General features: G+C 41.0%; 1 protein-coding gene across 1 annotated transcript in view; it reads right to left on the reverse strand.

Moving 5' to 3' along the window:
* Nucleotides 1–25,694, reverse strand: part of LOC139405647 (dystrobrevin binding protein 1a) — a 45,313-nt gene extending 19,619 nt beyond the window's left edge. Inside the window, exons 1-7 of the mRNA XM_071148062.1 lie at nucleotides 25,441–25,694; nucleotides 24,793–24,846; nucleotides 24,452–24,499; nucleotides 23,875–23,935; nucleotides 23,564–23,696; nucleotides 20,396–20,528; nucleotides 11,745–11,767 (exon numbers count right to left, since the gene is read on the reverse strand). Coding sequence (XP_071004163.1) covers nucleotides 11,745–11,767; nucleotides 20,396–20,528; nucleotides 23,564–23,696; nucleotides 23,875–23,935; nucleotides 24,452–24,499; nucleotides 24,793–24,846; nucleotides 25,441–25,544 — 556 coding nt within the window. The 5' untranslated portion in view covers nucleotides 25,545–25,694. The remainder of the gene's footprint in view (nucleotides 1–11,744; nucleotides 11,768–20,395; nucleotides 20,529–23,563; nucleotides 23,697–23,874; nucleotides 23,936–24,451; nucleotides 24,500–24,792; nucleotides 24,847–25,440) is intronic.
* Between the last annotated feature and the right edge of the window lie 469 nt (nucleotides 25,695–26,163).

Raw genomic sequence — 26,163 nt, forward strand, 5'->3', positions numbered from 1 at the left:
AGCATCCCAAATGGCACCCTATTGACCAGGGCCCAGGCCCAAAATAGTGCACTATATAGGGTATTGGGTGCTATTTGGGATACAGACACAGCTTAAATTCTGACTAAACAAATCTAAAAGTGTAGAGAACAGACATATAAAATATAAATCTCTGAAAAGAGATGCAATTTATGTCTCAGCTTCCTTATGTCTCAGCTTCCTTATGTCTCAGCTTCCTTATGTCTCAGCTTGCTGAAGGGGACAAACGACTATCTAATTCCTTTCTTTCTTTAACTCCTTATTGTGCCATTATCTCTGTGGTGTATGTAACGTGCTAGATCACTCCGACTAAAAGAGCAAGGTGGTGGGGTGTTCTAAGCAGGTCCCATCCTGCCTACAACAGGAAATTAACGTCATGCATAATGAGGCGAGGAGAATTTCAAGGAAATGTACCCTCCCTAAAGCTAAAATCTGGTGTCTTACTGCTATTCTGGCCCATTCAGTTTAATTTATATGTTAATACGAAATAAAAGCCACAAATATAAATAATAAAAGCCACGTATGAATATTAACTATACAAAAAGGATATGTGTTCTACCACGTAACATTTCCAGATGAGAATATCATTGGACAATAACATTTCACAGAGAACAGCCTACCTGTTTAAAAGACCACAACAGACACACTCATTGATCGCCTTCCATTATTCATATCCTGAGAACGCAACTCTGCATAGCAACATCCAAATCGCTATTTTCTTTTTTAGTACCACACACACACAAGTAAAGTGGTTATTGAATGGCTCATGAATGATTCATTATAGACACTGGACAGGACTAAGCTTCTAGTGTCAAACTCTTTTCTGGACACATCACTGTCAGGCAGACCTTTACAGTCAGGTTGATCCATCTCTCCTCGACCTCCTCCTCCCCTCCCACATCATCTCTCCTCCGCTCCTCCTCCCCTCCCTCATCATCTCTCCTCCCCTCCTCCTCCCCTCCCACATCATCTCTCCTCCCCTCCTCCTCCCCTCTCACATCATCTCTCCTCCCCTCCTCCTCCCCTCCCACATCATCTCTCCTCCCCTCCTCCCCTCCTCCTCCTCCTCCCCTCCCACATCATCTCTCCTCCCCTCCCACATCATCTGTGTCACACTGTTCATTCTATTGGAGGTGATGTAACGTTGTAATGTCACACTGTTCATTCTATTGGAGGTGAAGTAACGTAATGTCACACTGTTCATTCTATTGGAGGTGAAGTAACGTTGTAATGTCACACTGTTCATTCTATTGGAGGTGAAGTAATGTTGTAAAGTCACACTGTTCATTCTATTGGAGGTGAAGTAACGTTGTAATGTCACACTGTTCATTCTATTGGAGGTGAAGTAACGTTGTAATGTCACACTGTTCATTCTATTGGAGGTGATGTAACGTTGTAATGTCACACTGTTCATTCTATTGGAGGTGAAGTAACGTTGTAATGTCACACTGTTCATTCTATTGGAGGTGAAGTAACGTTGTAATGTCACACTGTTCATTCTATTGGAGGTGAAGTAACGTTGTAATGTCACACTGTTCATTCTATTGGAGGTGATGTAATGTTGTAATGTCACACTGTTCATTCTATTGGAGGTGAAGTAACGTTGTAATGTCACACTGTTCATTCTATTGGAGGTGAAGTAACGTTGTAATGTCACACTGTTCATTCTATTGGAGGTGATGTAACGTTGTAATGTCACACTGTTCATTCTATTGGAGGTGAAGTAACGTTGTAATGTCACACTGTTCATTCTATTGGAGGTGAAGTAACGTTGTAATGTCACACTGTTCATTCTATTGGAGGTGATGTAACATTGTAATGTCACACTGTTCATTCTATTGGAGGTGATGTAACGTAATGTCACACTGTTCATTCTATTGGAGGTGAAGTAACGTGGTAATGTCACACTGTTCATTCTATTGGAGGTGAAGTAACATTGTAATGTCACACTGTTCATTCTATTGGAGGTGATGTAATGTTGTAATGTCACACTGTTCATTCTATTGGAGGTGAAGTAACGTTGTAATGTCACACTGTTCATTCTATTGGAGGTGAAGTAACGTTGTAATGTCACACTGTTCATTCTATTGGAGGTGAATTAACGTTGTAATGTCACACTGTTCATTCTATTGGAGGTGAAGTAACATTGTAATGTCACACTGTTCATTCTATTGGAGGTGAAGTAATGTTGTAATGTCACACTGTTCATTCTATTGGAGGTGAAGTAACATTGTAATGTCACACTGTTCATTCTATTGGAGGTGAAGTAACATTGTAATGTCACACTGTTCATTCTATTGGAGGTGAAGTAATGTTGTAATGTCACACTGTTCATTCTATTGGAGGTGAAGTAACGTAATGTCACACTGTTCATTCTATTGGAGGTGATGTAATGTTGTAATGTCACACTGTTCATTCTATTGGAGGTGAAGTAACGTAATGTCACACTGTTCATTCTATTGGAGGTGATGTAATGTTGTAATGTCACACTGTTCATTCTATTGGAGGTGAAGTAACGTTGTAATGTCACACTGTTCATTCTATTGGAGGTGAAGTAATGTTGTAATGTCACACTGTTCATTCTATTGGAGGTGAAGTAATGTTGTACTGTCACACTGTTCATTCTATTGGAGGTGAAGTAACGTAATGTCACACTGTTCATTCTATTGGAGGTGAAGTAACATTGTAATGTCACACTGTTCATTCTATTGGAGGTGAAGTAACGTTGTAATGTCACACTGTTCATTCTATTGGAGGTGAAGTAATGTTGTAATGTCACACTGTTCATTCTATTGGATGTGAAGTAACGTAATGTCACACTGTTCATTCTATTGGAGGTGAAGTAACGTTGTAATGTCACACTGTTCATTCTATTGGAGGTGATGTAACGTTGTAATGTCACACTGTTCATTCTATTGGAGGTGAAGTAACGTTGTAATGTGGTATGAAGATCCATACCAGAACCAGGATATTCCTGCTGAGAGGTTCATTATGACGGAGAGGTCAATGTGACGCAGCTTGTGCCAAAGGGATTCTATCTGCTCTCTCAAAGACGCCCTCCCGAGGTTAATTCATGTCTAGCTTTGAAATAATGACTATAACAACCCTCCCTACACGCTGTTTAATGTTAACTGGGGTCTGGGAGACAAATTACACATCAGATGTGGGGAAAAACTCTGAGTGAAAGAAACGACAGATACGGCTACTGCCACGTTCATTTGCCAAGCCTCAAGACATCATGAAGATATCCTGGAGACCATGTGAAACGGAAATTATCATTAAAAAACTAAATCCTAAAATCCCAAAATCCTAGTGTAGAATTTACAATATAGGCTGCAGATATGTTTAGAGGACATCTGACTGACAATACTGTTCTGTTTAGAGGACATCTGACTGACAATACTGTTCTGTTTAGAGGACATCTTACTGACAATACTGTTCTGTTTAGAGGACATCTTACTGACAATACTGTTCTGTTTAGAGGACATCTGACTGACAATACTGTTCTGTTTAGAGGACATCTGACTGACAATACTGTTCTGTTTAGAGGACATCTGACTGACAATACTGTTCTGTTTAGAGGACATCTGACTGACAATACTGTTCTGTTTAGAGGACATCTGACTGACAATACTGTTCTGTTTAGAGGACATCTGACTGACAATACTGTTCTGTTTAGAGGACATCTGACTGACAATACTGTTCTGTTTAGAGGACATCTGACTGACAATACTGTTCTGTTTAGAGGACATCTGACTGACAATACTGTTCTGTTTAGAGGACATCTGACTGACAATACTGTTCTGTTTAGAGGACATCTGACTGACAATACTGTTCTGTTTAGAGGACATCTGACTGACAATACTGTTCTGTTTAGAGGACATCTGACTGACAATACTGTTCTGTTTAGAGGACATCTGACTGACAATACTGTTCTGTTTAGAGGACATCTGACTGACAATACTGTTCTGTTTAGAGGACATCTGACTGACAATACTGTTCTGTTTAGAGGACATCTGACTGACAATACTGTTCTGTTTAGAGGACATCTGACTGACAATACTGTTCTGTTTAGAGGACATCTGACTGACAATACTGTTCTGTTTAGAGGACATCTGACTGACAATACTGTTCTGTTTAGAGGACATCTGACTGACAATACTGTTCTGTTTAGAGGACATCTGACTGACAATACTGTTCTGTTTAGAGGACATCTTACTGACAATACTGTTCTGTTTAGAGGACATCTGACTGACAATACTGTTCTGTTTAGAGGACATCTGACTGACAATACTGTTCTGTTTAGAGGACATCTGACTGACAATACTGTTCTGTTTAGAGGACATCTGACTGACAATACTGTTCTGTTTAGAGGACATCTGACTGACAATACTGTTCTGTTTAGAGGACATCTGACTGACAATACTGTTCTGTTTAGAGGACATCTGACTGACAATACTGTTCTGTTTAGAGGACATCTGACTGACAATACTGTTCTGTTTAGAGGACATCTGACTGACAATACTGTTCTGTTTAGAGGACATCTGACTGACAATACTGTTCTGTTTAGAGGACATCTGACTGACAATACTGTTCTGTTTAGAGGACATCTGACTGACAATACTGTTCTGTTTAGAGGACATCTGACTGACAATACTGTTCTGTTTAGAGGACATCTGACTGACAATACTGTTCTGTTTAGAGGACATCTGACTGACAATACTGTTCTGTTTAGAGGACATCTTACTGACAATACTGTTCTGTTTAGAGGACATCTGACTGACAATACTGTTCTGTTTAGAGGACATCTGACTGACAATACTGTTCTGTTTAGAGGACATCTGACTGACAATACTGTTCTGTTTAGAGGACATCTGACTGACAATACTGTTCTGTTTAGAGGACATCTGACTGACAATACTGTTCTGTTTAGAGGACATCTGACTGACAATACTGTTCTGTTTAGAGGACATCTGACTGACAATACTGTTCTGTTTAGAGGACATCTGACTGACAATACTGTTCTGTTTAGAGGACATCTGACTGACAATACTGTTCTGTTTAGAGGACATCTGACTGACAATACTGTTCTGTTTAGAGGACATCTGACTGACAATACTGTTCTGTTTAGAGGACATCTGACTGACAATACTGTTCTGTTTAGAGGACATCTGACTGACAATACTGTTCTGTTTAGAGGACATCTGACTGACAATACTGTTCTGTTTAGAGGACATCTGACTGACAATACTGTTCTGTTTAGAGGACATCTGACTGACAATACTGTTCTGTTTAGAGGACATCTGACTGACAATACTGTTCTGTTTAGAGGACATCTGACTGACAATACTGTTCTGTTTAGAGGACATCTGACTGACAATACTGTTCTGTTTAGAGGACATCTGACTGACAATACTGTTCTGTTTAGAGGACATCTGACTGACAATACTGTTCTGTTTAGAGGACATCTGACTGACAATACTGTTCTGTTTAGAGGACATCTGACTGACAATACTGTTCTGTTTAGAGGACATCTGACTGACAATACTGTTCTGTTTAGAGGACATCTGACTGACAATACTGTTCTGTTTAGAGGACATCTGACTGACAATACTGTTCTGTTTAGAGGACATCTGACTGACAATACTGTTCTGTTTAGAGGACATCTGACTGACAATACTGTTCTGTTTAGAGGACATCTGACTGACAATACTGTTCTGTTTAGAGGACATCTGACCGACAATACTGTTCTGTTTAGAGGACATCTGACCGACAATACTGTTCTGTTTAGAGGACATCTTACCGACAATACTGTTCTGTTTAGAGGACATCTTACCGACAATACTGTTCTGTTTAGAGGACATCTGACTGACAATACTGTTCTGTTTAGAGGACATCTGACTGACAATACTGTTCTGTTTAGAGGACATCTGACTGACAATACTGTTCTGTTTAGAGGACATCTTACTGACAATACTGTTCTGTTTAGAGGACATCTTACTGACAATACTGTTCTGTTTAGAGGACATCTTACTGACAATACTGTTCTGTTTAGAGGACATCTTACTGACAATACTGTTCTGTTTAGAGGACATCTGACTGACAATACTGTTCTGTTTAGAGGACATCTGACTGACAATACTGTTCTGTTTAGAGGACATCTGACTGACAATACTGTTCTGTTTAGAGGACATCTGACTGACAATACTGTTCTGTTTAGAGGACATCTGACTGACAATACTGTTCTGTTTAGAGGACATCTGACTGACAATACTGTTCTGTTTAGAGGACATCTGACTGACAATACTGTTCTGTTTAGAGGACATCTGACTGACAATACTGTTCTGTTTAGAGGACATCTGACTGACAATACTGTTCTGTTTAGAGGACATCTGACTGACAATACTGTTCTGTTTAGAGGACATCTGACTGACAATACTGTTCTGTTTAGAGGACATCTGACTGACAATACTGTTCTGTTTAGAGGACATCTGACTGACAATACTGTTCTGTTTAGAGGACATCTGACTGACAATACTGTTCTGTTTAGAGGACATCTGACTGACAATACTGTTCTGTTTAGAGGACATCTGACTGACAATACTGTTCTGTTTAGAGGACATCTGACTGACAATACTGTTCTGTTTAGAGGACATCTGACTGACAATACTGTTCTGTTTAGAGGACATCTGACTGACAATACTGTTCTGTTTAGAGGACATCTGACTGACAATACTGTTCTGTTTAGAGGACATCTGACTGACAATACTGTTCTGTTTAGAGGACATCTGACTGACAATACTGTTCTGTTTAGAGGACATCTGACTGACAATACTGTTCTGTTTAGAGGACATCTGACTGACAATACTGTTCTGTTTAGAGGACATCTGACTGACAATACTGTTCTGTTTAGAGGACATCTGACTGACAATACTGTTCTGTTTAGAGGACATCTGACTGACAATACTGTTCTGTTTAGAGGACATCTGACTGACAATACTGTTCTGTTTAGAGGACATCTGACTGACAATACTGTTCTGTTTAGAGGACATCTTACTGACAATACTGTTCTGTTTAGAGGACATCTGACTGACAATACTGTTCTGTTTAGAGGACATCTGACTGACAATACTGTTCTGTTTAGAGGACATCTGACTGACAATACTGTTCTGTTTAGAGGACATCTTACCGACAATACTGTTCTGTTTAGAGGACATCTGACTGACAATACTGTTCTGTTTAGAGGACATCTGACTGACAATACTGTTCTGTTTAGAGGGGATTTTACTGACAATACTGTTCTGTTTAGAGGACATCTGACTGACAATACTGTTCTGTTTAGAGGACATCTTACTGACAATACTGTTCTGTTTAGAGGACATCTGACTGACAATACTGTTCTGTTTAGAGGACATCTGACTGACAATACTGTTCTGTTTAGAGGACATCTGACTGACAATACTGTTCTGTTTAGAGGACATCTGACTGACAATACTGTTCTGTTTAGAGGACATCTGACTGACAATACTGTTCTGTTTAGAGGACATCTTACTGACAATACTGTTCTGTTTAGAGGACATCTTACTGACAATACTGTTCTGTTTAGAGGACATCTGACTGACAATACTGTTCTGTTTAGACGACATCTTACTGACAATACTGTTCTGTTTAGAGGACATCTGACTGACAATACTGTTCTGTTTAGAGGACATCTTACTGACAATACTGTTCTGTTTAGAGGACATCTTACTGACAATACTGTTCTGTTTAGAGGACATCTGACTGACAATACTGTTCTGTTTAGAGGACATCTGACTGACAATACTGTTCTGTTTAGAGGACATCTTACTGACAATACTGTTCTGTTTAGAGGACATCTTACTGACAATACTGTTCTGTTTAGAGGACATCTTACTGACAATACTGTTCTGTTTAGAGGGGATCTTACTGACAACACTGTTCTGTTTAGAGGACATCTTACTGACAATACTGTTCTGTTTAGAGGACATCTTACTGACAACACTGTTCTGTTTAGAGGACATCTTACTGACAATACTGTTCTGTTTAGAGGACATCTTACTGACAATACTGTTCTGTTTAGAGGACATCTTACTGACAATACTGTTCTGTTTAGAGGACATCTTACTGACAACACTGTTCTGTTTAGAGGACATCTTACTGACAATACTGTTCTGTTTAGAGGACATCTTACTGACAATACTGTTCTGTTTAGAGGACATCTGACTGACAATACTGTTCTGTTTAGAGGACATCTTACTGACAATACTGTTCTGTTTAGAGGACATCTTACTGACAATACTGTTCTGTTTAGAGGACATCTTACTGACAATACTGTTCTGTTTAGAGGACATCTTACTGACAATACTGTTCTGTTTAGAGGACATCTTACTGACAATACTGTTCTGTTTAGAGGACATCTGACTGACAATACTGTTCTGTTTAGAGGACATCTTACTGACAATACTGTTCTGTTTAGAGGACATCTTACTGACAATACTGTTCTGTTTAGAGGACATCTTACTGACAATACTGTTCTGTTTGTTTACTGTTCTGAGGACATCTTACTGACAATACTGTTCTGTTTAGAGGACATCTGACTGACAATACTGTTCTGTTTAGAGGACATCTGACTGACAATACTGTTCTGTTTAGAGGACATCTTACTGACAATACTGTTCTGTTTAGAGGACATCTTACTGACAATACTGTTCTGTTTAGAGGACATCTTACTGACAATACTGTTCTGTTTAGAGGACATCTGACTGACAATACTGTTCTGTTTAGAGGACATCTTACTGACAATACTGTTCTGTTTAGAGGACATCTGACTGACAATACTGTTCTGTTTAGAGGGGATCTTACTGGCAATACTGTTCTGTTTAGAGGACATCTTACTGACAATACTGTTCTGTTTAGAGGACATCTGACTGACAATACTGTTCTGTTTAGAGGACATCTTACTGACTGTACAGAATAATGTTCTGTTTAGAGGACATCTTACTGACAATACTGTTCTGTTTAGAGGACATCTTACTGACAATACTGTTCTGTTTAGAGGACATCTTACTGACTGTACAGAATAATGTTCTGTTTAGAGGACATCTGACTGACAACACTGTTCTGTTTAGAGGACATCTGACTGACAATACTGTTCTGTTTAGAGGACATCTTACTGACAATACTGTTCTGTTTAGAGGACATCTTACTGACAATACTGTTCTGTTTAGAGGACATCTTACTGACAATACTGTTCTGTTTAGAGGACATCTGACTGACAATACTGTTCTGTTTAGAGGACATCTTACTGACAATACTGTTCTGTTTAGAGGACATCTGACTGACAATACTGTTCTGTTTAGAGGACATCTTACTGACAATACTGTTCTGTTTAGAGGACATCTTACTGACAATACTGTTCTGTTTAGAGGACATCTTACTGACAATACTGTTCTGTTTAGAGGACATCTTACTGACAATACTGTTCTGTTTAGAGGACATCTTACTGACAATACTGTTCTGTTTAGAGGACATCTTACTGACAATACTGTTCTGTTTAGAGGACATCTTACTGACAATACTGTTCTGTTTAGAGGACATCTGACTGACAATACTGTTCTGTTTAGAGGACATCTTACTGACAATACTGTTCTGTTTAGAGGACATCTGACTGACAATACTGTTCTGTTTAGAGGACATCTTACTGACAATACTGTTCTGTTTAGAGGACATCTGACTGACAATACTGTTCTGTTTAGAGGACATCTGACTGACAATACTGTTCTGTTTAGAGGACATCTGACTGACAATACTGTTCTGTTTAGAGGACATCTTACTGACAATACTGTTCTGTTTAGAGGACATCTGACTGACAATACTGTTCTGTTTAGAGGACATCTTACTGACAATACTGTTCTGTTTAGAGGACATCTGACTGACAATACTGTTCTGTTTAGAGGACATCTTACTGACAATACTGTTCTGTTTAGAGGACATCTGACTGACAATACTGTTCTGTTTAGAGGACATCTTACTGACAATACTGTTCTGTTTAGAGGACATCTTACCGACAATACTGTTCTGTTTAGAGGACATCTTACCGACAATACTGTTCTGTTTAGAGGACATCTGACTGACAATACTGTTCTGTTTAGAGGACATCTTACTGACAATACTGTTCTGTTTAGAGGACATCTGACTGACAATACTGTTCTGTTTAGAGGACATCTGACTGACAATACTGTTCTGTTTAGAGGACATCTTACTGACAATACTGTTCTGTTTAGAGGACATCTTACCGACAATACTGTTCTGTTTAGAGGACATCTTACTGACAATACTGTTCTGTTTAGAGGACATCTGACTGACAACACTGTTCTGTTTAGAGGACATCTTACTGACAATACTGTTCTGTTTAGAGGACATCTGACTGACAATACTGTTCTGTTTAGAGGACATCTTACTGACAATACTGTTCTGTTTAGAGGACATCTTACTGACAATACTGTTCTGTTTAGAGGACATCTTACCGACAATACTGTTCTGTTTAGAGGGGATCTTACTGACTGTACAGAATAATGTTCTGTTTAGAGGGGATCTTACTGACTGTACAGAATAATGTTCTGTTTAGAGGACATCTTACTGACAATACTGTTCTGTTTAGAGGACATCTTACTGACTGTACAGAATAATGTTCTGTTTAGAGGACATCTTACTGACTGTACAGAATACTGTTCTGTTTAGAGGACATCTTACTGACTGTACATGAGAATAATGTTCTGTTTAGAGGACATCTTACTGACTGTACAGAATAATGTTCTGTTTAGAGGACATCTTACTGACAATACTGTTCTGTTTAGAGGACATCTTACTGACAATACTGTTCTGTTTAGAGGACATCTTACTGACTGTACAGAATAATGTTCTGTTTAGAGGACATCTTACTGACAACACTGTTCTGTTTAGAGGACATCTTACTGACAATACTGTTCTGTTTAGAGGGGATCTTACTGACAATACTGTTCTGTTTAGAGGACATCTTACTGACAATACTGTTCTGTTTAGAGGGGATCTTACTGACAATACTGTTCTGTTTAGAGGACATCTTACTGACTGTACAGAATACTGTTCTGTTTAGATGGGATCTTACTGACAATACTGTTCTGTTTAGAGGACATCTTACTGACTACAGAATACTGTTCTGTTTAGAGGACATCTTACTGACTGTACAGAATAATGTTCTGTTTAGAGGACATCTTACTGACTGTACATGATAATAATGTTCTGTTTAGAGGGGATCTTACTGACTGTACAGAATACTGTTCTGTTTAGAGGACATCTTACTGACTGTACAGAATAATGTTCTGTTTAGAGGACATCTTACTGACTGTACAGAATAATGTTCTGTTTAGAGGACATCTTACTGACTGTACAGAATAATGTTCTGTTTAGAGGACATCTTACTGACTGTACAGAATAATGTTCTGTTTAGAGGACATCTTACTGACAACACTGTTCTGTTTAGAGGACATCTGACTGACAATACTGTTCTGTTTAGAGGACATCTTACTGACAATACTGTTCTGTTTAGAGGACATCTTACTGACAATACTGTTCTGTTTAGAGGACATCTTACTGACAATACTGTTCTGTTTAGACGACATCTTACTGACTGTACAGAATAATGTTCTGTTTAGATGGGTTCTTACCTTTGAGAGACTCCAGCTCTTTCCTGTGAAAGAAAATAGGAACAACAGTTAGAAGCAGTCTTTTCACTAGAGTCACTCACGCTCTGAGCCAGAGTCTTTACAGCTTGTTCCTTAACTATCTATGAAGACAAACTGCAGGCCCAGAAATAACAGCAAGACATTTAAATTGTAACATGCTTTTCATTTAACAACAACTGCAAAGTGCTGCTACAGTGAGTCCATAACTACATGATGCTCATTCTAAAGCTTCATTCAGATACAGCAGAGTTCAGCTCCTCTCTCTAGTCTACACCCTCAGATGAACAGTAACCTCCCATCAGCTCCTCTCTCTCTCTAGTCTCTACCCTCAGATGAACAGTAACCTCCCGTCAGCTCCTCTCTAGTCTCTACCCTCAGATGAACAATAACCTCCCATCAGCTCCTCTCTCTCTCTAGTCTATACCCTCAGATGAACAGTAACCTCCCATCAGCTCCTCTCTCTAGTCTATACCCTCAGATGAACAGTAACCTCCCATCAGCTCCTCTCTCTAGTCTATACCCTCAGATGAACAGTAACCTCCCATCAGCTCCTCTCTCTCTCTAGTCTATACCCTCAGATGAACAGTAACCTCCCATCAGCTCCTCTCTCTCTCTCTAGTCTCTACCCTCAGATGAACAGTAACCTCCCATCAGCTCCTCTCTCTCTAGTCTCTACCCTCAGATGAACAGTAACCTCCCATCAGCTCCTCTCTCTCTAGTCTATACCCTCAGATGAACAATAACCTCCCATCAGCTCCTCTCTCTAGTCTACACCCTCAGATGAACAGTAACCTCCCATCAGCTCCTCTCTCTCTCTAGTCTATAACCTCAGATGAACAGTAACCTCCCATCAGCTCCTCTTTCTAGTCTATACCCTCAGATGAACAATAACCTCCCATCAGCTCCTCTCTCTCTCTAGTCTATATCCTCAGATGAACAGTAACCTCCCATCAGCTCCTCTCTCTCTCTAGTCTCTACCCTCAGATGAACAGTAACCTCCCATCAGCTCCTCTCGCTCTCTAGTCTATACCCTCAGATGAACAGTAACCTCCCATCAGCTCCTCTCTCTCTCTAGTCTACACCCTCAGATGAACAATAACCTCACATCTGTGAATCAAGGCCAGAAACAAAGTCTTTCAGCGGTCTGGGTTTACACATCACTTAACAGCCAGGGCTGTTTAATGGCAAAGTACAACTAAAAACACAAATATTTTTTATTTAACCTTTATTTTATTCGCAAGTCAGTTAAGAACAAATTCTTATTCATCATGACGGCCCACCGCGGCCAAACCCGGACGACTATAAGCACTAGAATGCCCAGGCCTGACATGAATAACAGGCATGTTGTTTTCCTATGAACAGATGACGCCTCATTCTGTCTCACATAAATCACTGAACGTGAATCTGCTTCTAGTTGTTATCTCGCTCCCTCTACTCTGCTAGGCATGAGCCTGCAACTCTCATCAGGGTAGCCTAGTGGTTAGAGCGTTGGACTAGTAACCGGAAGGTTGCAAGTTCAAACCCCGAGCTGACAAGGTACAAATCTGTCATTCTGCCACTGAACAGGCAGTTAACCCACTGTTCCTAGGCCGCCATTGAAAATAAGAATTTGTTCTTAACTGCCTTGCCTGGTTAAATAAAGGTTAAAAAAGAACTTTAATTAACCTCTCCAGCATTGCACTTCATCATTTATTTCCTTATTGAATCATAGCCACGTGAAGGGTTCTGAACGAGCTGCAGCACCCTGATTAATGGAAATACATTTACCAAAGTTATAGAATTCCTGTTCAGAAATAAATAAATAAATCATTCAGAACAGCCTGGTACAGCATGAGAAGGACTATCATTTAGCCACAGAGGACCACTAGCTGTGGACTGTAGCCCAATAAAAAGGACTATCATTTAGCCACAGAGGACCACTAGCTGTGGACTGTAGCCCAATAAAAAGGACTATCATTTAGCCAGAGGACCACTAGCTGTGGACTGTAGCCCAATAAAAAGGACTATCATTTAGCCACAGAGGACCACTAGCTGTGGACTGTAGCCCAATAAAAAGGACTATCATTTAGCCACAGAGGACCACTAGCTGTGGACTGTAGCCCAATAAAAAGGACTATCATTTATCCACAGAGGACCACTAGCTGTGGACTGTAGCCCAATAAAAAGGAAGAGCCTACAGTCGGGAACGTGAGGCAAATCTGTCAGTGAAAAGACAGGTTGGAAAGCAAATGGCTCCTTCTGAAAACACTCTGCTGTAGGCTACCAACATACTAGATCCACTTCCAAATATTATTTTACAAGAAGAGAGAGAAGCTTTTGACACGAGTGCATCGTCAACCACCAGAGAGTGAGCTGCTCATCAGTGAGTGATTCAGTGAAACTGGGCTCCCGAGTGACGCAGCGGTCTAAGGCACTGCATCTTAGTGCAAGCGGCATCACTACAGTCCCTGGATCGAATCCAGGCTGTATCACATCCGGCCGTGATTGGGAGTCCCATAGGGCGGTGCACAATTGGTCCAGCGTCGTCCGGGTTTGGCCGGTGTAGACCGTCATTGTAAATAAGAATTTGTTCTTAACTGACTTGCCTAGTTAAATAAAAGGTAACATAAAAAAGGACTATAATTTCCTCCTCATACTGTAACCTACAACGTGTCTCCACACACCGAGGCCTAGTGAAGGATTCAAGACAAGGTGGGTTTTTTATTTTTTTACCCCTTTTTCTCCCCTATTTCGTGGTATCCAATTGTTTAGTAGCTACTATCTTGTCTCATCGCTACAACTCCCGTACGGACTCGGGAGAGACGAAGGTTGAAAGTCATGCGTCCTCCGATACACAACCCAACCAGCCGCACTGCTTCTTAACACAGCGCGCATCCAACCCGTAAGCCAGCCGCACCAGTGTGTCGGAGGATACACCTGGCAACCTTGGCTAGCGTGCACTGCGCCCGGCCCGCCACAGGAGTCGCTGGTGCGCGATGAGACAAGGATATCCCTAACATTCTGTCAGTCTCCATCAGGTGTGTGGTATTAAAACAAGATTCTGTCAGTCTCCATCAGGTGTGTGGTATTAAAACAAGATTCTGCCAGTCTCCATCAGGTGTGTGGTATTAAAACAAGATTCTGTCAGTCTCCATCAGGTGTGTGGTATTAAAACAAGATTCTGTCAGTCTCCATCAGGTGTGTGGTATTAAAACAAGATTCTGTCAGTCTCCATCAGGTGTGTGGTATTAAAACAAGATTCTGTCAGTCTCCATCAGGTGTGTGGTATTAAAACAAGATTATGTCAGTCTCCATCAGGTGTGTGGTATTAAAACAAGATTATGTCAGTCTCCATCAGGTGTGTGGTATTAAAACAAGATTCTGTCAGTCTCCATCAGGTGTGTGGTATTAAAACAAGATTCTGTCAGTCTCCATCAGGTGTGTGGTATTAAAACAAGATTCTGTCAGTCTCCATCAGGTGTGTGGTATTAAAACAAGATTCTGTCAGTCTCCATCAGGTGTGTGGTATTAAAACAAGATTCTGTCAGTCTCCATCAGGTGTGTGGTATTAAAACAACATTCTGTCAGTCTCCATCAGGTGTGTGGTATTAAAACAACATTCTGTCAAAGTCTCCAGTCATGTAAAAAGACAACTTCATGTAATGTGTTTATAAAAGTCCAACATTTTCCCAGGACCCCGGGCTACTAATAATGTCCCCATGTGTGGAATGTCAGTAAGTGTCTCTACTCTACTGCTCTATGCCAATACGGTGATATGCATGCAATGCTTTATTTAGAAAAGGTGAATTATTTTCTCTCTCATACATTCTGCTACCTCAGAACTCCCCAGGTCAGCCCACTCTCACATTGACAAATGAAGCACTGCACTGGGCTCTTAAAATGATGACTCTAGTCTAGTGGACATGCCATCAAATAGACCTGGCAGTTTCTGACGGCGTAACAACAGTGGAATTGAAGAAGCAGCTTTGTGCATCTAGGTAAACCGTCCGGCAGCATCACACCGTAATGAGAACCTCAAGGCGTACAGAATAATAATCCCACATCACACCGTAATGAGAACCTCAAGGCGTACAGAATAATAATCCCACATCACACCGTAATGAGAACCTCAAGGCGTACAGAATAATAATCCCACATCACACCGTAATGAGAACCTCAAGGCGTACAGAATAATAATCCCACATCACACCGTAATGAGAACCTCAAGGCGTACAGAATAATAATCCCACATCACACCGTAATGAGAACCTCAAGGCGTACAGAATAATAATCCCACATCACACCGTAATGAGAACCTCAAGGCGTACAGAATAATAATCCCACATCACACCGTAATGAGAACCTCAAGGCGTACAGAATAATAATCCCACATCACACCGTAATGAGAACCTCAAGGCGTACAGAATAATAATCCCACATCACACCGTAATGAGAACCTCAAGGCGTACAGAATAATAATCCCACATCACACCGTAATGAGAACCTCAAGGCGTACAGAATAATAATCCCACATCACACCGTAATGAGAACCTCAAGGCGTACAGAATAATAATCCCACATCACACCGTAATGAGAACCTCAAGGCGTACAGAATAATAATCCCACATCACACCGTAATGAGAACCTCAAGGCGTACAGAATAATAATCCCACATCACACCGTAATGAGAACCTCAAGGCGTACAGAATAATAATCCCACATCACACCGTAATGAGAACCTCAAGGCGTACAGAATAATAATCCCACATCACACCGTAATGAGAACCTCAAGGCGTACAGAATAATAATCCCACATCACACCGTAATGAGAACCTCAAGGCGTACAGAATAATAATCCCACATCACACCGTAATGAGAACCTCAAGGCGTACAGAATAATAATCCCACATCACACCGTAATGAGAACCTCAAGGCGTACAGAATAATAATCCCACATCACACCGTAATGAGAACCTCAAGGCGTACAGAATAATAATCCCACATCACACCGTAATGAGAACCTCAAGGCGTACAGAATAATAATCCCACATCACACCGTAATGAGAACCTCAAGGCGTACAGAATAATAATCCCACATCACACCGTAATGAGAACCTCAAGGCGTACAGAATAATAATCCCACATCACACCGTAATGAGAACCTCAAGGCGTACAGAATAATAATCCCACATCACACCGTAATGAGAACCTCAAGGCGTACAGAATAATAATCCCACATCACACCGTAATGAGAACCTCAAGGCGTACAGAATAATAATCCCACATCACACCGTAATGAGAACCTCAAGGCGTACAGAATAATAATCCCACATCACACCGTAATGAGAACCTCAAGGCGTACAGAATAATAATCCCACATCACACCGTAATGAGAACCTCAAGGCGTACAGAATAATAATCCCACATCACACCGTAATGAGAACCTCAAGGCGTACAGAATAATAATCCCACATCACACCGTAATGAGAACCTCAAGGCGTACAGAATAATAATCCCACATCACACCGTAATGAGAACCTCAAGGCGTACAGAATAATAATCCCACATCACACCGTAATGAGAACCTCAAGGCGTACAGAATAATAATCCCACATCACACCGTAATGAGAACCTCAAGGCGTACAGAATAATAATCCCACATCACACCGTAATGAGAACCTCAAGGCGTACAGAATAATAATCCCACATCACACCGTAATGAGAACCTCAAGGCGTACAGAATAATAATCCCACATCACACCGTAATGAGAACCTCAAGGCGTACAGAATAATAATCCCACATCACACCGTAATGAGAACCTCAAGGCGTACAGAATAATAATCCCACATCACAGATAAGAGGACAATGTCGCTGGAGGATTGCTGCTGTAAAGGCTTTTCTACCGAGGTGAACAAAGGCTTAAGCAGCAATGACAGTACATCGCTTTCCCTGCACGTTTCTATGAAGTATCCAATTTCCCCCACAGGGATATACAACGTCAATGGGTCATACAGTGGGGCAAAAACAGTATTTAGTCAGCCACCAATTGTGCAAGTTCTCCCACTTAAAAAGATGAGAGAGGCCTGTAATTTTCATCATAGGTGCACTTCAACTATGACAGACAAAATGACAACAAAAAAAATCACATTGTAGGATTTTTAATGAATTTATTTGCAAATTATAGTGGAAAATAAGTATTTGGTCACCTACAAACAAGCAAGGTTTCTGGCTCTCATGAATTTCGACTATACCAGCCAGAATATAGCACGAGCTTAAAGTATGGCAACTTGGTGTGAACTTTGAACTGTTATTCACTAAAGAAGTGCTACCCCGTCCGCCCGCTAAACGTGGGCTAGGAGAGGACGGACAGAGTATCCATTCTACCACGCTCCAGTTCATCACTAGACAGTCTTCAAAGGACAACCCGGCCTACCATCTACGACCAATCTATCGAAGCGCAGCTCAGAGTAAATATTTATTGCATTTTCCTTTCTCAAATGGCCGGTAATTTAGAATGCATAAGATACTGTATTTACGATAGCACAGCTTCTCCCTTTGTTACTTAGTCTTCCCGCTCTTTCACTCAAACCCCGACCCTTTCCTTTGTGTAACCAGCCGCTGTATCGGCTCCGTTCACCAGGTCCATTAATGTATGATTCATTCTGTGTATATGTAATTCTGTGTGATTAGTATATAGTAAATAAATATTTAAACCAAATTTTGTGTTGCTGATTCAACTTGTTAGCCAGGTTTCGTGAAGATGAGCATTTACAACTTTCAGATGAGACTAAATAAATTGAGGATTAAATATTGACTGCTACTGACGTAAAAGATGACCAGGTCTTTAAGAGTTTACTCGGAAGACAACAGCTCTATAAACATTATTTTGTGGTGCCCCGACTCCCTAGTTAATTATTTACCTGATTAGCTTAATCAGGTAATATTAATTACAGAAAAATTATTTTAGAGAATAGCATGTCATATCACTTAATCCGGCATAGCCAAAGACACAACAACCCCCTGGACAGGACACTAGTCTATCTCCTGTTTCTGTAGTGAGGCAGCTTGATGTACCAGTACACCCCCTGGACAGGACACTAGTCTATCTGTCACAAATGAGCAGCTACAAGTGCAGCTTGTAGACTCCGTAAGGTTTTTTCCTGTGACTATGTGATAATTATAGCCATCAGCAGATTATATGTGGAGCTTGTAGACTCCGTAAGGTTTTTTCCTGTGACTATGTGATAATGATAGCCATCAACAGATTATATGTGGAGCTTATGGACTCCGTAAGGTTTTTTCCTGTGACTATGTGATAATTATAGCCATCAGCAGATTATATGTGGAGTTTGTAGACTCAGTAAGGTTTTTTCCTGTGACTATGTGATAATTATAGCCATCAGCAGATTATATGTGGAGCTTGTAGACTCAGTAAGGTTTTTTCCTGTGACTATGTGATAATTATAGCCATCAGCAGATTATATGTGGAGCTTGTAGACTCAGTAAGGTTTTTTCCTGTGACTATGTGATAATTATAGCCATCAGCAGATTATATGTGGAGCTTGTAGACTCAGTAAGGTTTTTTCCTGTGACTATGTGATAATGATAGCCATTAGCAGATTATATGTGGAGCTTGTAGATTCAGTAAGGTTTTTTCCTGTGACTATGTGATAATGATAGCCATCAGCAGATTATATGTGGAGCTTGTAGACTCACTAAGGTTTTTTCCTGTGACTATGTGATAATTATAGCCATCAGCAGATTATATGTGGAGCTTGTAGACTCAGTAAGGTTTTTTCCTGTGACTATGTGATAATTATAGCCATCAGCAGATTATATGTGGAGCTTGTAGACTCAGTAAGGTTTTTTCCTGTGACTATGTGATAATGATAGCCATCAACAGATTATATGTGGAGCTTGTAGACTCAGTAAGGTTTTTTCCTGTGACTATGTGATAATGATAGCCATCAACAGATGATATGTGGAGCTTGTAGACTCAGTAAGGTTTTTTCCTGTGACTATGTGATAATGATAGCCATCAACAGATTATATGTGGAGCTTGTAGACTCAGTAAGGTTTTTTCCTGTGACTATGTGATAATTATAGCCATCAACAGATTATATGTGGAGCTTGTAGACTCAGTAAGGTTTTTTCCTGTGACTATGTGATAATTATAGCCATCAGCAGATTATATGTGGAGCTTGTTCATACAGTGCATTTAGAAAGTATTCAGACCCAATGAGTTTCTCCACATTTTGTTTACGATACAACCTTATTCTAAAATTGATTTGTTTTTTATTCCCTCGTCAATCTACACACAATATCCCATAATGACAAAGCAAAAACAGATATAGATGGTTTTGCAAATTATTAAAAATGTTTTTAAAAAATGTCTGAAATGTCACATTTCCCACAGTATTCTGACCCTGCTGCTTGTTTTTCCTGGGCCGGTATGATACTATGTTATGATACTGAGGAATCCATCTGGACAGTGGTGCATCAAGTGGTGAACCTGTTTTTATATCAGACAATAACTCAGGGATATAGAGTTGGCGGATGGTTGTCAAGTGAAGCGGAGTATTAGCCAGGACGAATGACCACAATGTTATTATGTTGTAAAATCCTGAGGTCAGAGAGAGAACGGAAAACCTACCTCTTTTTCTTCTTGTAGTTCTCCAGCTGCACAACCTGGAAGTGTCTGAAGCGCTGATGCTCACACTGACCACACAGGTTGTCCAGGTACATCAGCCGGCTCTCCAGCTCCTCAAAGTCTGCCTCCAGGTGGGCTGTATGTGGCAGAGGGGGAGGGAATATATTACATTTAGTCATTTTAGTCATCCAGAGAGACTTACAGGAGCAGTTTGGGTTAAGTGCCTTGCTCAAGAGCACATCAGCAGATTCAAACCAGCAACTTTTCAGTTACTGTCCCAACGCGTTTTACTGCTAGGCTACCTGATGGAACTATTGTCATGACAACTTCATTGTGCTGTGAAGCTGTATCTCATTGTTGTGTCTGTCCAACTGCTGCTGGGAGACTGTTGCCAGACTCTGTCCAACTGCTACTGGGAGACTGTTGCCAGACTCTGTCCATCTACTGCTGGGAGACTGTTGCCAGACTCTGTCCAACTGCTGCTGGGAGACTGTTGCCAGACTCTGTCCAACTGCTGCTGGGAGACTGTTGCCAGACTCTGTCCAACTGCTGCTGGGAGACTGTTGCCAGACTCTGTCCAACTGCTGCTGGGAGACTGTTGCCAGACTCTGTCCAACTGCTGCTGGGAGACTGTTGCCAGACTCTGTCCAACTGCTGCTGGGAGACTGTTGCCAGACTCTGTCCAACTGCTGCTGGGAGACTGTTGCCAGACTCTGTCCAACTGCTGCTGGGAGACTGTTGCCAGACTCTGTCCAACTGCTGCTGGGAGACTGTTGCCAGACTCTGTATAATATTTTCATGTGAATAATTCCAATAAAACATAAAGGAACTATTATTCACTACACTACTGAAACACAAGTGAACACTGACATCTGGTGGTCATATAGGGAAACTGTTTGTACTTGGAGCACTATTTATTAATAAAAAATGTATTTAACTTGGCAAGTCAGTTAAGAACTAATTATTATTTACAATGACAGCCTACCCCGGCCAAACCCTCCCCTAACCTTAGACCGCTGCGCCACTCGGGAGCCCAACCACTTTCTCTGTCCAAAGTCAAAGACAACTAAAAAGGAAATGTGCCATTTTTGAGGCATTATCTGGAACTCTGTACAGGGCAGGAACAAATCTTACAAATGTAATTATTCTAAATAAAGTTAAATCCACTGAATTATATTCAACTTCTTTCACCTTCCTAGAACACATCTCTCAGTCTGTTCATACTGGAATTTCCCATGTGCTCGCTAGAATTCACATCACGTGAAACTCATTGGCTGAGACAGGGAGACACCCATTCTAGAATGACGGAATGAAAGTCCTCAGAGTTCTAAACAGTCCAACTACTATCTAACATGGATTACAGCACAACCAGCGCTGAACAGTGAGTTTAAATAAACTACAAATCTAAGGGTTGTTTTGCTCTAATGTCCAGATTTTGGGCTTGGCAGTTTTGGGCTCAGGCTTGGAGACATCTGGCGAATCAACAGGAAATCAATGGCATTAGGAGAACACACCCTATGGCCAGTGACAAATCACAGGGTACACTACAACAGAGACAGATTATCATCTCATCTCATATGTATATACTGTACTCGATACCATCTACTGTATCTTGCCTATGCTGCTCTGTACCATCACTCATTCATATATCCTTATGTACATATTCTTTATCCCCTTACACTGTGTACAAGACAGTAGTTTTGGAATTGTTAGTTAGATTACTTGTTATTACTGCATTGTCGGAACTAGAAGCACAAGCATTTCGCTACACTCGCATTAACATCTGCTAATCATGTGTATGTGACAAATAAAATTTGATTTGATTTGATTTGATCAGAGACAGATTATTATCCTGATGAGATCTATAATAGTCACTACTGACTATTCAGGGCAGGGGAGAAGGGTTCCAATTCCATGAACAATGTACAAAACTAGAAACTATTTAGAGAAGACCGATACATACTGGTATAGGCCGATGCATACTGGTATAGACCGATACATACTGGTAAAGGCCGATGCATACTGGTATAGACCGATGCATACTGGTATAGACCGATACATACTGGTATAGACCGATACATACTGGTATAGACCGATACATACTGGTAAAGGCCGATGCATACTGGTATAGACCGATACATACTGGTATAGACCGATACATACTGGTATAGACCGATACATACTGGTATAGACCGATACATACTGGTAAAGGCCGATGCATACTGGTATAGACCGATACATACTGGTATAGACCGATACATACTGGTATAGACCGATACATACTGGTATAGACCGATGCATACTGGTATAGACCGATGCATACTGGTATAGACCGATACATACTGGTATAGACCGATACATACTGGTATAGACCGATACATACTGGTATAGACCGATACATACTGGTATAGACCGATACATACTGGTATAGACCGATGCATACTGGTATAGACCGATACATACTGGTATAGGCCGATACACAGAATAATACAGAAAGTATCGACGACTACTCCGTGCTGTGTGGTATATGATGTGGAAGTAGGTCAAGCTACCTACAGAGGTGACTTGGGAATCTGATTCTGAAGTCAGATTTGATGTCAGATCTGTCCCCTTAAGACTATAAACGTGTTGTGTTTCAAACTAGCCATGTGTACAAAGGCTTCCTCTTTTCCTGTTGTCTCTGTCGTTGCCTACCAACCCCCCCTTCACCATGTTGGCACCAGTAGCTGTTATTACCCCACTGCCAGCTGAAGCACCACAGGTAACAGGCAGGCCGTGGCAGCTGGTGCCCTACAATACCACCGCTCTCTCAAGGTGAACACAGCTCAGCCCGTCATAAACACCTCTGACATCAACCTACTCTACAACAATGGTAACAAAAGGTCCCCCCAAAATGTATTTTTAAAGAAGAGTGGCATTGACATTCAGTAATTGTGACATTTCTCTCCACTATAATATGATCCACTGTTGACTGGTCCTAAAGGTTTCCTGGTGCAGTCTATGATACGTAGGCTACGTCCTGAATTTCCACCCTCTTCCCCCCCGAGTGTGCACTTGGTGTAAGCATTGTCTGGAGAGTTTCCACCATTGTAACATCCATGCGAGAAAGAGTGTGCAAGTACACACTTGAGCAGAAGAGTGAAGACTCTAAACTCAGACACAGTGACTCACCGATGCGGTTGGTGCACGTCTCCAGGTCTGTGAGGAAGCCTGGGATCTGCTGTAGTTGTTCCTGTAGTTCCACCACTGCTGCTCTTCTCTTCTCCCAGTGTGCAGACAGCATCACCACCTCTCCATCCACTGTCTGAGACATACAGAGACATACAGAGAGAGAAGACAAGACGAGAGAGAGACAGACGAGAGAAGATGAGAGAGAGAAGACAGACGAGAGAGAGAAGGTGAGATGTTCATATGTATTATTATTGTTGATGTTAAATTCAATGCAAGTCTACTTAATACATTGAGCTACAGTTCATACAAACCTCTCCAGCTTTCGCACAATCTTTAGCTTTTCTGTGGAGAGTCACCCAGGTGTCTTCGTACCTTTGAAAGACAAGAAACTAATGAAACAAACAAGGCCTTGTGTTTTATTAGTGTTTCAATGTCTGCATCACAAATGGCACACTATTCCCTATATTGTGCACTAATTTAGACCCTGTGGGACCTGGTCCAAAGAGACCTGTGGGACCTGGTCCAAAGAGACCTGTGGGACCTGGTCCAAAGAGACCTGTGGGGCCTGGTCCAAAGAGACCTGTGGGGCCTGGTCCAAAGACACCTGTGGGGCCTGGTCCAAAGAGACCTGTGGGGCCTGGTCCAAAGAGACCTGTGGGGCCTGGTCCAAAGAGACCTGTGGGGCCTGGTCCAAAGAGACCTGTGGGACCTGGTCCAAAGAGACCTGTGGGGCCTGGTCCAAAGAGACCTGTGGGGCCTGGTCCAAAGAGACCTGTGGGGCCTGGTCCAAAGAGACCTGGGGGGGCTGGTCCAAAGAGACCTGTGGGGCCTGGTCCAGAGACCTGTGGGGCCTGGTCCAAAGTTGTATCCAATGAGAGCAACACCTACCGACTGAGCAGTTCTACTCCAGCAGAAAACTGTGTCAGATGTTCATGTCTGTTGAGAGACAGGAAATGAGTCATTAAGGGAAATAGACTATGAAGAGGATATAAGAGAATGAAAGTGGATGTAAATGGATGATTTGACTGGTACTCCTGGGCCGTATTCATTAAGTGCCTTAAAGTGCTGATCTAAGATCAGGTCCTCTCTGTCCATATAGTCTATATTCATTATGCTCTTAAAGGCCAACCCGATATTAGATCACTCAGTTAAGTTAAATAAAGTAAATAAATAACCTTTTTATTTTATGACTCCAACTCTGAGACACTATGGATACAGGCCGGCCTTACCTGTGTTTCTGCTTTACTTTGGCCTCCTTTGATTTGTCACTCAGAGTCTTCATCCTGAAGGGAAATTATAAAGATGTGAGCAGGTAAAACAACATGTATATGTGGGACAGCCGTCACAGCAATGTCAATATTCATTGGATGACAGTAGACACTTTGTCTGTTTAGTGAACTAATTTATACCAGAACCCAAAGTAGTGCACTATATAGGGAGCCATAAATATTGGCTAAAACTTGTTCTGCTTCAGTCTTCCGGCATCAGGTTCCAGTCCAGAATGTCTCTCTCACTTCCATCACATGATTGTCAGCTGAATGTAATCAACTTAGCTAGCTGTAGTTAGCTAACTGTATCAATAAGCTTTGTCAGCATCTAAATTCATGGTTTTCATTTACTGCCAGCCTGGGTGTGTTTTGTGTTTAGTATTAGCTAGTTATGCAAAACTTGTTCGGTGGTTTCGTCCCACACAGTTACATCCAGCTAGATAGATAGATAGCCTTTCAGCCATGCTGGCAAAGAGGGAGAAACTAGCTAGCTAATTAACGTAGATGGTTTAAAAAAAATTGCTAATACAGAAATGTCAGAACAGGCAGGGTCACAAGACATAGGGCCATGAATGAAGCATTAGCTATAAAAGTAGCTTTAATACAAACCCAGTTGTGAAATCTTGCTGCACCGTCTGCAACCTCTCTTTGAAATTCTCAAACATCTTCCTGGTTTCTTCCAAGCTGCAAATACGTTTTTTTTCTCTTCGCATTAACTGTATTAGCTAGCTTCTTTGTGAATATTCCTCAAGTGCCATGTCAATGTTCAGATTGTATACTTCTATAAGTAGCTAAAGTCTGATAGATGGTTGTTGTTTGGTCTTTGCTCAGCTGTTTTCCCGACGCAGTCAAGTGTCAACATGCAGTGGGGTTGTTGAGGATAATCAGGGTTGCGCAGCTATGCGCAGCCGACATTCTTTCACATAGAACACAGGAAGCCATTCATTAGGTACATCAAAATGTTACAATAACACATTTCTGAATATTTTGAGGATACAATGATTGTGAGTTTACATGAATATTTGTGTGTGTAGGGTAGCTTCTAAAAGCGGGTTTTGTATGAATCGACAGGTAACATGGTTAGAATGAACAATCCGGTAGGTGGCGACAAAAACCTTGTTTACGTCTGCGTGTTTACACTGATTGGTTGTTGAGAAGTTCGTTGAATGAAGGGGGCGGTGTTTCACCCTCCGAGCCATATAAAACCCACGGTTGTATTTTTGGACACGTCCTGATCGGTCCATGGACTGTACAGTTTGAATGTTTGTTTTTCCTGTAAAGTGGAAGTGCATCGATAGATTAAACTACTATAGGACAACTATTGCAAACATA

Source organism: Oncorhynchus clarkii, chromosome 3, assembly GCF_045791955.1.
Source record: "Oncorhynchus clarkii lewisi isolate Uvic-CL-2024 chromosome 3, UVic_Ocla_1.0, whole genome shotgun sequence".
Lineage (NCBI taxonomy): Eukaryota > Metazoa > Chordata > Actinopteri > Salmoniformes > Salmonidae > Oncorhynchus > Oncorhynchus clarkii.